Source organism: Etheostoma spectabile, chromosome 9 (assembly GCF_008692095.1).
Source record: "Etheostoma spectabile isolate EspeVRDwgs_2016 chromosome 9, UIUC_Espe_1.0, whole genome shotgun sequence".
NCBI lineage: Eukaryota > Metazoa > Chordata > Actinopteri > Perciformes > Percidae > Etheostoma > Etheostoma spectabile.
Window position 1 is genome coordinate 8,698,892 of NC_045741.1, and position 14,280 is coordinate 8,713,171.

The 14,280-nt window shown below is 38.8% G+C and overlaps 1 protein-coding gene across 2 annotated transcripts in view; it reads right to left on the minus strand.

The window, feature by feature from the left end:
• Positions 1-812: 812 nt before the first annotated feature.
• rgs8 (regulator of G protein signaling 8) overlaps positions 813-14,280 on the minus strand; it is a 24,684-nt gene continuing 11,216 nt past the window's right edge. The window contains exons 2-5 of one of the 2 annotated variants that reach the window (XM_032526496.1): positions 9,839-9,949; positions 8,801-8,862; positions 2,694-2,860; positions 813-1,306 (exon numbers count right to left, since the gene is read on the minus strand). In XM_032526496.1, the coding sequence (XP_032382387.1) occupies positions 1,112-1,306; positions 2,694-2,860; positions 8,801-8,862; positions 9,839-9,939 (525 nt within the window). In that variant the 5' untranslated portion in view covers positions 9,940-9,949 and the 3' untranslated portion in view covers positions 813-1,111. Of the gene's footprint in view, positions 1,307-2,693; positions 2,861-8,800; positions 8,863-9,838; positions 9,953-14,280 lie in introns of both variants that reach the window. The other variant, XM_032526497.1, reaches the window with a different exon arrangement.

The window sequence follows — 14,280 nt, forward strand, 5'->3', positions numbered from 1 at the left end:
TTTAGTAGTTCTTGCTTTTTTTTTTAAAATCAGTATACAGTATATGACATGATATCTGTATATGGCTGATTTCTTCTGAAGTTGTGTATACAGTAGGGCTGTAACAACATGGAAAATAAAACCAAAATCGCGACACTCAGCTCCACCAACCTGTATCGCAGTGGGAGAAGCCAGAATCGCGACACACCCTGAGACTGAGGCAGAAGACAGGTGTGCTAGCTAGCTAAATTACCATTAGATTGGTTGTCTATCTAGCTATACAGTTAATGTTACTGGTGAATTTGTGGGTTAGCTAGCCCAAAGTTGTTAACCATAGTCAAAACAATCATACTAAAAATAAATGAGCGTGTTGGACGGTGACGGGATCTTACGTTACCCACCAAGAATTACATTAGCTACTTATCAATCAGCACCTTAACAGTGGGCACCAAAGCACTTTTCCTCTTTGTTCCACCTACAGGTTTGGAGGGGAATTGTTACCAATATTCTTATGTCTCATTCCAATGAGTTAATGAACCACTAAAACGATTTTAGAATTTTATGTGCAATAGAATCTTTGTGTTGGATCGATCAACATTGAAATCAATTTATATCAATAAATAAGGTATCTGTTACATGACCGTGCTGCAAACTGGGATGTAATCAATGACAAAACAATGCCATGTGGCAGAAAAAAAATGTATTGCGACCCCCCCCCGCCAAAAAGAAAGAAAAAGGAATCAAGGTTTGTATCGAATCATGGGTCAAAAAACGTAAACCGAATCGTTTAGTGTATAGTTACAGCCCTGGTATATAGTGATAAATATCGTTATCGATGTGGTAATTCTTTGTTGTGACAATATTTTAAAACATATCGCCCAGCACTGAGTAGAGTTAAAACAATTAGCTTATTCTCATCAAATCTTCTCTATACTGTACAGTGCAGTCCACCAAGACACGTCTTTTCTACAGGGATTGCATGCATGGAGCTGGTGTAGACAAAAGGAAACAGTCAAGCATGTCGCACCATCCTTGCAGAGTCACAGTATTCAGAGATGATGTCAAAAGGATTACTCAGTGATTTACAGTGTAGGTCCAGTTTGGTGTCGGCTGTGGTCTTCATCAAATTCAGTCAAACAGACCTCCGCTGGCCTTGTTCTTGCGCCCTTTTGACTATGTCCTCGTACATCTTGGACCTGAGGAATCGTGGGTACGAGTCTTTCTCCATGAGACCGTAGACTTTAGCTTGGACTTCATTGAGGCTTGTTGGGGATGGATCCTCCAGGCTCTGCTTGGTCTTTTCCCTAGTGCGGTAGTCAATGTTTACCTGCCAGGATAAGGAGAGCAAATAAACATTGTTTAAAAGGGTTAGGTCACTCATATATATTAAATAATATGGCAATTGTTCTGCATGCTTCACTTGACCATAATTGTTCCATAGGCTAGACATTTTAGTTTGGCTGGAAAATGTTCACCAAACCTTAACCGTAACAATGACACATTTGGTTAATTTGGGAAGGCAATGACAAATAACCTATCTTGAGGTTTAGGTCAGGTGATGTTGCTTAGTCAGCAAACTAAAACAGGAAATGAGACTAACGAACAAGCTGGTGGTGGGTTCATCACATTAGCCAAGTAACTGATTGATTAGATTTAATTAAAAAAGTGACATTGGATTTTTATAGAGCACCTAACCCTAATGAGCGTATGTCAAAAGTAAATTAATGTAAATTTGTCACTCTTCTAAAGAATGAATTGTGTCTTTTGGTGTTTTTTTGCCCACAATGTCTCCTTCTAAGCAGTTCAGCAATGATCATTTTTAGGGTTAGGGTTAGCTGTCTGGAAGGTGGCGTTGGAGGCAAAAAACCCCATCAAGCGTGTATTTCTCAGCAAATAAACATGGTCTTAAACCTTGATCTGAAACTTCGCCAAAACGGCGAGTGTTTACAGTCACAGACAAGCAGGCCGCAGAGTCCCAGATCAACCCTTTGGGAGACTCGGGCGTACAGTCAGTGTTCCGCGGACAGCTCTAGACACCATGGTGTTCTGTGCATTCTCGTGGACACATGCAGCCACTTTACTGGAACTGCTTTAGCGTCCATCTGCCAGCTGTCAGCAGTGTGTCTGCCTGGCTTACTCTGTGTGTGGGACGACCCATTACATCCAGAAGGAGTTTTTGGCCACGTTCACAGGAAACAACGGAACAAACAAAAGCTGAGAAGACGTTCAACTACAAGTCTGTCTGAGTAGATTTGCATAGACTCAACACGGTCTGCCCCAACTAATCAAAGGTTCTTTTATTATTAAGCTGGGAATCTATGTAGGACCCAGCATGTCCTTAAAACAAAAGTTCTCACTCGGTGATCAAAGTGAAGTGCTGCATTTTAAACACCAAGCAAGATAAAAGGCAAACAGACCTATTTAAATCAGAACACACAGTTTGTTGATCAGGTAAAACTAGAAACTTCAGTTAACAGGAAAGAGGACATTAGGATAAGATCAGACTAAAACTGTTAGGTAATTCAATTTCTTCTACATATCTCTGATTGATCATTACAGGTACGTACACATAAACTTCAGATCACACACACACACACACACACACCACACACACCCAACACACACCACACACACACCACACAACACACACACACACAACACACCACACACACACACACACACACACACACACACACACACACACACACACACACCTCTCTGGGCGCCTGAATATCAATGAACTCTTGAAAGATTTTGTTTGCTTTTGACACAAGCTTGGTGGAGCTTTTGATTTTTTTGTACTCCTCGCAGGCCATCCAAAACTCGATATTCTCGTCACTGAACTCCGTCTTGAGATATGTCCGAAAGGCTGCCAGGCCAACTGGAAAGGACAAATGAATCAGATGGTAAGTGGAGGAGGTAAAACCAACAAAAAACACTTCACAGACATGATTGATACTGCAGCGTAGCACCTATTCCTGTAAGGCAGGATGCTGGATGTTTTTCTATTTCGACATGGAGTATCTTGATCATGTGATAATACCCTTCACCCTGTGTTGATATTTCCCTCCCCCCAGAGTACGCACTCTTGTTCCCAGAAGCGGCAAACAACTCTTGTGAATAGAACACAAACAAATCAGAACAAAATACTCCCACAAAGAGATATTTTTTTTGCCGTCTTCAGTCAAGATAAGTGATCAATTACTGTGTTCCCCCCCCCCCCGATAACACAGAGGAAGGGCATGTTTTTCTGTGGGCCTGTGTCACGTTGACATGTTATTTCCATGCTTCTCATTTCTGCTGTTTACCTAATAAAGCCGGGCTAAGCAGAGGGGATGGTCCATCTGTGCATATTCAACAATATTTCTCACAGATAAACAAACACGCACACACTTTGGGCACAGGGCTACACACAAACACACACTGGGCTTTTGTTTGAATAAGTCCCCAAGTAACCGTGGTAACACAAAAGGAAAGAAGACTTTGAAGGCAGTGGTCTACTTGAACCTTTTAGAAAGCATTTAAAAGGATTTTCTGCTTAATAGACACACTTTGTGAACGTTGTGAGAGCACAGACCTCGGCTGGGGTGACTTTCTGTCTTCCACAAATTTATGTGACCTTATTTTGTTATTATTTATGTTGTTAAAACTTTTCCCCATTATTTTGACCATGGCATGTCTCATGTTGTAGATACTCATTTAGTTTGGTTGCACTTGTAATTTATTTTTATACAAATTTACCAAAAGAGGGGAGGGGAATTTAGAGGGAGTCTGAGACCCAATATTTAGAGTGACATGACTGCTTTTTTAATTGTTGTGTATTAACAGGAAACATCAACTTGAAACTTCAGTGCAAACATCTTTACGTTAGTTGTGAAATTCATTGCATAAGAATTTGGAGAAGGGGCAGATGTTCCAAAGTATCCTATTAATCTGCATTGGCACCCAAAACAAAGCATTTTTACCACAGAAAACCTTCTCAACTTCAATTCAGTTTAAATTACAGAGTTTCATTTCTATGGACTGCTTGGCCATCAGAGTTTTCAAAGCTAACACCTGTAGAATTTAAGAAAACTGCTTGTCTGTGCATCAGTTTCCCTATTGAATGTCTTTGTAATCAACCCATGTAATTGCTAATATTCTTTAACCTTTAGTTATTTCTTCTCTGTTGATTTGATATTGTGTGCAATTTTAGTTTTAGATTTTTTCCTCACTTTAGTATTTTAGTTTCTTTCTATTTGAATTGAATTAAGCATTGGGGAGTACCCAAATTAAGCACTTGATGTTTTTTGCAGCTCTCCATCACATCTTTTGATTATTCGTGTATGTGTAACCCAATAAAATGAAAAGATTTTTAAAAAGAGCACAGCCTCAGCGCTGTTAGCTTAGATACTCTAAATCAGTGCAACAGGGGACCTTGATGAATTGACAGCAGGCTTCCCAGACTGACTCAAGCTTAAATACACCAGAGCAATTAGGAGCAGCTGGGAGCAATACGGACAATGCACGGCAGCTGGGGCTGAAACAATCAGTGGAGATCCATGCGGCAGTCTGGGGCCATCCAAGGTATTATTAAAAAAATGTATTGTTGTTGAGCTTTGAACAGTCCTGCTATGCTAAGTTTTATAAATGACATTTTTATTAGTGGTCCCTCTGGCTAACAACATCACTAAAGGACAAACTGTATCCCTGATAAAATAAGCAATAGCAAACCACTGCTGTTTGTCAACCTCACACATTGGCCCAATCCCAAAGTCTGGACTCACGGACTCACAGACTTTGGTGCGCGTTCTCGCAAAATTCGCAAGAGCTTAGGGTTTTCCCAATGTCAAATTTCAAAGGGTTTGAGTACACGCTTACCGAGCCATTTCCGTGAGCCTGCATCAATGCAGACTTCACCAAAGGGAATTACCCACAGTTCAAAGGATTGGGACGTTTATTGAGAAGACCATAGGGTTATCGGGATATTACAAAGGTAACCAACAGCGTGACACACGACCATGGAAGGGAACAGACCTGTTGTCAAACTTGTAAACACATTTTTTGGAATCAGGCATCCGTCTCCTAGGCCTCGGCTGTGTGGAAAGCAACAAATTTAAAATGAAAATACCCAAACCAGCAAGTGTCAGCACCTGTCTTTCTTATTAAACGTCGCCAAGGCAATGTGATCTCGTGAAGTGCTGTCCCAATCGCCTTTATACCTGTCTGAGCCCATGTGTCCTCACACACTCACTCACTCACTTAGCACCTGAGATCAATGAAGTCTGTGAGTCTTTAGTCCTTAGTCCTCAGGGCTCACTTCTGGGTTGGGCAAATGTTCTTGTGCTAACAAGACATGTAACAGGCACAGGTCAGGCCCCAATCAAACATATAATCAGTTTTACACACTGGAGAATGACGCTAGAATGCATTCAGGTCTAATTGTAATTAATTATCCCGCCTTTTAAATGAAATCAAAGTGAATGAAATGTCGTCTGAAGGAACATTCAGTACTGTGTCCCTATTGCTTTGATATTACTTGCAATGAACGTGTGTGTGTGTCCATGTACATGTTGTAGTTGACCTCTCTAATGCTTGGTCAATTGAAACAGGATACACAGCTGTATCACACTTCCTCTGCCTGGGGAGGGCTCTATTGTTGGATTTCTAACTAACTTTATGTTTTCCATGGATGACATAAGCGCTCCATAAGTTACGTGTCAGCCAAAAGGTGTTATGTCACAACCCCAATCTGTAGAAAACAGATAATTTTCATGTAAGTGCAAAGTGTTTACAGATTTATTTCAGTCTAGGTTGGATGTTTCTGGTCCCTTTTGTTAGCACAGGGTTTGATTTGGTCATTACAATCACATCGATGACAGACCTGTGTGAAAAGTGGTGCATTCTATTTTTTGCAGGCTCAGACCAACGCTTTGAAACATAACTGGGATTGATGACAAAACTAAAGACTTTTTTTTTTGTTTTTTCTGCTTAAGTCACTTAATACCCCCAGGTGTCATTAAAACAATTCCACAGAAAATACACAGTTGGGGCCGTCAGAAATAACAGACACATCAATTAAAAGAAATTTGAATTAACAGGGAACAAGGGAGAAGCATGGACTTTGCAGTCCCATCTCTAATGATGGTGATTGAGTCACTTCTAAAATCTAATACTCAAACAAATATTTTAAAAACACTTGCAGCGATTGGTTCTGTGGAGAAATAATTAAAATCCTGAAAAAAACCCTGTGGACTTTTCATTTTTATTACTCAATTTAAAGAAAAAACGTTTTGATAATTGATTTATAATTGAAAGAATTCCTCAAACAAAGGCACAACAAAACACCCAACAAACACCCGCTACCTACAGCTTGCTGTCGTTTTCTGTAAATTTGATATCATTGAAGCTATAGTGCGTAGTTTCTAGTAACGACAACAACACTTGGCGCGTCCACATGATACAGCCTTCCATGATTGCGCACCTACCCCTCCTCCACGCAATTTCAAACAGCCAAGAAGGACACAGAGGATTAACTTAACATGATGGACTCTGCAGAAGAGTTGATTATCGTCACTCGAGTTTCTACACGGGAAATTCACCGGACGCCACAATCTTTTGAACATACAAGAAACATAAGAAAGACAGGGAGAGTTGTATGGAGCTGTCTTAATTAGCTTTGTTATTTGGCAATGACTTGAAGGTATTGGACATTCATTGCTATCACAACGTTATAGTAAATTTCAGTTTTGTATTGTGGATTAGACAAAGCAAGACTTCTAAAATTACACTGGGCATTTTATTAACTATTTTCTGACATCCTATAACCAAATAAAATAAAAGGGTGTTGGTGTATTGATAATGAAAACAATAGTTAGTTGCATCCCTAGCTGAACGTGTTTCTTCTTCCTAACACATGTGCTAGTTGTCTGCCCTACCTTTAGCTAGCACACTACCAACACCAACCTCTGATCATGGGATAGCGATGGATGCATGCACTTTGTTGATGCATTGACACCTTTTGCATTCAGCAGTAAGGTGTGTAGTGTCAACTGTGTGCTTGATGCATTTACATGTATTCATACTAATACCACGGTATTAACGGAATTAACCCAAACAAAATGGCCAACTCCTCAAAACTCGGCAAAAGGGTACCTTTAAACCTTAAACACTGTGACTTTATCTCCCAGTTCTCAACAGCATCTGGGCCGGACTTCAAATTTGTCTAATCATCATCATCATCATCATCATCATCATCATCATCATCAAGTCAGACCATTAAACATCTCATAAATGTATATAACGTATTTGTTTTGTCTCTTTGAATCTCATTGGTCACGTTTCTTGGTGAAATACAGTATTTGTACTGTTTCTGCTTGTGGCACCTATTGAGCCATGGTTTCTTATTCCAACCACCTAAAAACATTAGTTTCTGCCTAAGATGTTTAGTTTTTGTTTGTTTTCCTGGAAAGGGTTACAGAGTTTTTATATCAATCATCCCAAGAGAACCACATCTTAAGTCAAGCTCACACTTGGCCCAGTGGCCTGAACCTCCCCTGCTGGCCTGCACTCACAATGCAATAAGACATTCAGGGCCCGAGCACGCCTACGCCGTTAAATACATCTCTGGTTACATTACATCTGTAAGGTAAGAACCAGACCGGGCATGTTCAGCGATGACACGGATGCATACCATGCCCATGTCCAACCAAACTGTGTCCCGGCCCACCTCTTTCAAGCTGACATGGGTTAGCATACCGTACCTAGGCAGGGGTTAGCGTGTTATTGTTGAATACATTGTGAATGCATATTTCTAAAATTGTGTGATATTTTTGTTGAGTTAGTATTACACATTACTTTTTTATTAAAATTATTATTATTACATGTTGTTTGGCTAATTCTTTTATCCAAAGGGAGTTACAATTGCTCTATATCAGAGGCCGCACACCTCTGGAGTAACCAGGGGTTAAATGTCTTGCTCAGGGACACATTGGTTGATGTGTCACAGTGGGAATAAAACCCAGATCTCCCACCCCAAACGCATGTGTCATATCCACTGCGCCACCCCTCCCCTTTTTGAATCTAGCCCCTGACAAATAACCCATATTACAAAAAAGACAAACTAACCTAAACGAGCAAACCTGCTTTTAAAACTAATTTAAACTGAATTTGAAATCAAAAAGTCAAAATGAAGTAAAAATAAAGAATGATGAAAAATACATAACTCTAATAACCTTGGTGTGTAGTTAGTGGTTTTTGGTGAATTGAAAAAAGTGCTTGTGCCGTTTAATTTGTCAGCTCAGTGAATGCAATGCCACTGAATCTACGTCACGTAGCTTGTTAGCGGTTAGAAAATAAACACACGGCCTGTTTGTGCAGATGGATTTTTGTGAGTGAGCCTGTGCCAGTGTGTGTTTGGTCCATGGGGAAGGTCACAGACGAGTATGTGACTCATTATGTGGAAAGGAGCCCTCACAACACAGAAATGAATGAATTACACAAGATGGGCTTAGAGTAACCCTGGTCTCACGCCAGTTCGTGAAATGATCACATTATTTTGATTTGCTAATTTGTGTACATGTCACGGTTTTCTTGATTATTACATGTACATGTCACTATTTTTCGAACATGACCATTTCACAAACTGCCATGACACTGGGCTGCTCCAGGGGACGCAACAATGAGGAAATGAAAATGGACTACTAGTGAAAACTAGTGAATCAAATAAACAGGATAGGACTATTGTACAGCTACTTTGCAGTGGCTTTTATTTTCTTAATGCTGGCGGAACGTGACTTGCGCAGTGGGGACTGTTAAAAAGTTAAAAAAAATGGGCACTTACATTTGTGAGAGAGGAGATGATGAAACGATTCTGACCATCGAACTACCTCATCCGTTGATACTCTGATGCAGAGAGAGACAAAGGAAACTGCCTCAGCATGCTAACCACCAGCAGATTTTATTCATTTTTAAAACAAGATGGTACTGGATGTATTATTGAAGGGTATTCAGTTTGACTCATGATTTATTCTCTGCTCACAGCAGTCATCGGATTCAGGCCGTAAAGTAATTTACAGAACGTCGACACAAAGGAAGATAAGGCATAGAAGAACAATAAGCTGACCCTTCTTGCAAATTGTAATGCTCTGATGGGATAAAAGACTCTATTGGAAATTACAGGGATACATTAACATCATTGTACCACACTACCTTTCAGATTGCATCTAGGCTATTTATGAAACACATTATTTTGAACAGAAAAGCTCAATAACAACATTAAAAACTTAAAAATGACACAGGTTTCTCTCTAAAGTATTTGAGAACCTTCTTGAGTGACTTTGTTTTTGAAAAAACACATTTTCTGGGAATTGTTTTAAACGTCATGAGGCTTTGATTTACTATCTGAATATTATAGATAGCATGACTTTGAAATTCTTGCAAATTAAGGCATTAATAAGCCTAATGACTGGCCTCATTTGCACACAGTGTTGTGCTTAATATATCATATTGATTATGGCATTGCAGCTTAAGTTGAAGCCAATGATATCATACTGAGAGAATGTTTCTCAATTGGCATACATTAGCGATGGTTAATTGTCAAGACAAGAGCAAAAAAAACAACTTTTGAAATGTTAATCTACTGTATGTTGTTGGCATGGCTAACAGGAGTGCAAAACATTGCATTGGAAATCCCATTAAACTACTAAAGTCTATAAAGAACACAGCTCCTTCTAGAGTTTGAACATTTCCAAAGAATTTCATAAAATGTTGAACATTAAAAGCCATGTGTGTTGTCTAGAGACTCATTTAACATAAACAGAAGCTTGGGTTTACATTTGTTAAACATGTTGTCATTGCACAAAAGTAGGCACAGACTTACTTCAGACACCTGGTGGTGGTTTCGTGGGCAGGAGGGAGAAACTCGGAGAAGTCGCTGTAGGAGTCCGATTTCTTGGACAGGCAGCCTAGTCTGGTCTTCATGGTACTGATCCTGCTGGAGAAAACATACAGTGCTAATTTTTTTCTTCTCACTGTATATCTTCTCATTCAGTTTAAACCATTTGAGAAAGAAAACATACATTTCATGCAATTTGTGCAAATTCACACTCTGCAGTGCATGGATATGCTTGTCGCTACAAAAAATGGTCTTTTATTTTATTCCACTGAGAAGCAAGGCTGTGATTGGTAAGTTTAAAAAAAAAAGAACCAGCTCCAAAAATATAGCTATGAAAAGTGCAACCCAAACACAGCTGGTAAGCAAATATGTTCAGTCAATTTGGATAGTAATTATTGATAACAACTGAAGGGGCTAATAATGCTTAGTGCTTTTATTTGAAAAATCACATGCAAATTAGAAATGCAATTTAACTGTAAGCTCAGCACTGTCAAAAACACTGCCACCACATTTTAACTGTTGCCCAGGTGGCTAATCGTATGTTTTGTCTTCATGTAGTTGGGCTGCCCCTTTACCTTTTTAGACTATGTATAAGTTGTTACATGTTGTTGCGAGACATGATGAATAAATGACTATTTAAGAAAGAAGATAGAGAGAGACAAGGGCAACCGATTGGACGGGATGTGGACAACAGGTGCAACTCCATATTCAAAAAGCTGACTCAGTGTGGCTCTGCCTCATTCACGAGGGAGCTTCAAACATCGGTGATACTGTAGCCTAATTCACATTATGATACGGTTTCTAGTGTGAGTGTAGTTTGCAGAGTTTAAGAAAATGTCTTAAGCAACAATTCATGGCTGCCACTGAGTTGTACGGAGACTGAGATATGAGGTAACAATGTCTCTAATAATCTCTCAAACTTGATCCCTCTTGCATTGACTCAAAGTATGCTCTGTGTTTTACTTCTACAGATGTTGTAGATACTCCAATCACACTGTCCTTTATTTATTTGTTCAGGCTGTTTCCATGAACCATTCATACACATAGCTATGAAAAGTAAAGCCCTGTTATTCGTATGTAATTCATGTATTTTTCGCTGTATGCACCACATTTGCCACTGCTGTATAAGAGCACTCTTGAAAGATAAACACATGGTTTTTAACCCCGGGAGCGGAGTTTGAGTCCCAGGGTAAACAGAAGATTTTTACCCAGGAAACGTATGTTCATGTACGGGGAGTGTTTTAATCCAAACCACAATCTTTTTTCTAAACTTAACTGTTGGCGTTGTATGATTCTTATTTTCTGTAGGCTAAATTGAACTGTAAAGCCCACTGTAAACAACACGTAGCTTACAGTGCTCTGCAGCTCAAAGTTAGCGTTTGTTGGCTAAACTGGTCCTAAATATACTCGATCAAAGACCAACCCATTGTGTAAAAGAATGTCTATTTCACAGGAAACATTCATGCAAACCTTTGGATGGAAAGACAATGTTAATACATTCAGGTAAAATCTTCCAAACTTCATTCTTAAATGTAAAGGGCTATGGCAGGAAATTGGGGACTATACAATGACTAAATGAATGAATGAATGAATGAATTGCTTCTGATTGCCATTATCCTTTTACAATAACCCGGGTGTTGGAGAGGAGGCTCCGACTGATTGCCAGACCTCAGATTTAGAGGAGAAATACAGATTATGTCTGAGTGTAGGAGTGTATCAATCTTCTCATGTATGTCTCCTCCAGAAATCAAATTTTTTTTTCCCCAACATGTCAAAGTATTCCTTTTTAATAGAAGATTGAGTTTATTTATTCGTCAAAACTTAAAAACAAGGAACCAGGCACAGCAGGCTTTATTCGTGTTCTGACTTAATACAAGAACCTTAAAACCAGAACATGTCCAACTTACTTTGTAGCAATGCTACATTGGCATGATGCTTGGCTTTTACATATATATTTATAACCTTTTTTTAATCAGGCATTAATATCAAGATCTCTTTTAAGGGACCAGAGAGGAAGAAAAACAAATGTAGCTAGACAAAACAAAATGACAAATGCATACAACAAACATAACCAGATAAACAAAAGAACATGAGATACAAAGAACAAATACGCAGACATAACAAAAGCCCATACAGCATCAGTGACAGCCACTAACAGGATGATTAACTGTAATAATTATCCTGTCCTCAAGACACAGAAATTCTTCATTCCAATGTAAGAAACCCATTTTTTTTTATCTCTTTGACAGGTCTTTTTTATATAAGTCTCCAGAGTTATCTAATGACAATGATGACAATGACAAGTCCAACTAAACCAACTCATATTTGTTCTTTTCACGCATCCATCCTTCCATTTATAGTATTTGTCCATTCACACTTAAGTATTCCCCTTGAGCGTCTCCTGGATGGTATCAGTGCAGTAGCAGTGCTGGAACAGTGGATAGTTTTGATGCTTGGACCTTGAATTGGGAACATTGCATGAAATGTACTGTTCATTAGCCACCCAGAAGCCATTTGCTGGAATTAATGGACTTCATCCACCACATGAATGCCAAGGCTCTCTAAAATTTCATTTCATGTTCTCGATCCACCTCTGACAGTTTGTTTTTTGATTTTGTTTTGTGTGTGGGTATGTGTGTGTGTGTGTGTGTGTGTGTGTGTGTGTGTGTGTGCGCGCGTGAGAGAGTGAGAAACAGCATGTGCATTTGTGTTTTGGTTGGACTAATATTCTGATATTGCCTTTAATTAAAAATTGGATGGCAGTCTGCTTTCATCAGAGTGGTAAATACACGAGGTTTTGCATATAGAAGATTGGTTTAACCCTTGTGTTGTCTTCCTGTCAACATGCAATCTGTTGTCCTCCCGGGTTAACCTTTTTCAAGGTTTCTGCCGTTTTTGTTGGCGCTTTTTTTCACTGGATTCACCACTAACCAATCAACTTAATATCAATAGTTTTACACTGAATTCAATAATCCCAGAATGTCCAAGTTGAGTCAGGGTAGTCTTTAGAAATCATTTCATTGTTTCTTCAAATGCTAGACAATGTAATAAAACACCCAATATTCTATGTAAGTACAGATCTGATCCTTCAATTTCTTTGCGAAGAGCATTGTATAGAATCATCCGTGTTATTTTTGGGTAATTTGTTTGAAAGAAACCCAAATTTCTGATGAACAAACTTTGAAATTGGGTCAAATTTGATCCGAGGATAACAGAAGGGTTAAAAACAAACATGAATGAGAGAGAGAGAGTTAACGGTTGACATGCACTTTCAGGTTGCTACTAAGAGTAAGTAAAGCACTGACGTTTTTATGGCTTGTTTCAGAAACACTGTAGATAGGAAGTTGTCTGCCCCAGAAACCCCAGTGTTCTGTATCAGATGTTATGAAACAGATCCACTGGAATAGAGGGTAGTTTTTATATCATCTGTGTGAGTCATAATCTCACGCTGCACTTCATTTGGTAATGTATAGTTATTTTTCAGAGAAGCTTGAGAACATAACGAGCAGAGATATTTCAGTTGTATAGCAGACTATGTTTAGACCATGAATTTAAAGTTGAGCTCTATGGATTTATGATTTCTCCATAGACTTGTGGAGAGTTAGAAAAGAATGTTATTAGGATGACTTTCTCACACGACGCCAGTAATGCCCCCTCTACCACTTAAACTAATACTAACACAGGACACATTGCTTTATAAAAAAAATAATTTAGGGTTGAAATACACGCAAAAGGTCATTGAATCACAAAATTCTTATGGGTTCTTCCTCTGAAGAGCATGTGCTCATGAATGCATTTTGGGCAAAACAGACAGATTTTTAGTTGGAGACAGTTTTGTTAAAAAAAAATCCTCTCACCAAAATTGTGTTAGGGTTAGGGGGTAGGGTTAGGGTTCTCTTCTGGAGCTTTTGCTCGTATCACACAATCTTCCCAAAGAATGATAAACATTTTTTTTACCTTTACTGTTCCATGAAAACTGGGCAACTTCATTTGCCAAAGAAGTTTGGTCCAAAGCTCCAGAGAAGAAAGTGAATGGATGTCGTGGTAAGATTTGAAGTGAAGGATGGACGGACCAACTCATGCCACACACTGTACTGTAGGATGTGCTTATGTCTCATTATCAGTGTTGGTCAAGTTACATTTAAAAAGTAATTAGTTACTAGTTACTTCTTCCAAAAAGTAACTCAATTAGTTACTCAGTTAAAAATTAACTTAACTAGTTACTTCAGAAAGTAACTAATGCGTTACTTTCGAGTACATTTTTAACCCTCATGTAGTCCTTGGGTCAAATTAACCCATTTGCAGTTTTAAAAAAATATTTGTTTTTGTTGGTCACAAAAAAATGGGCCATAAAAATAAGCGCTGAAAATATCAACTTTAAAAATACCACAAAACTTTGGAAAAAACACCAAAAACATAAAAAAGCA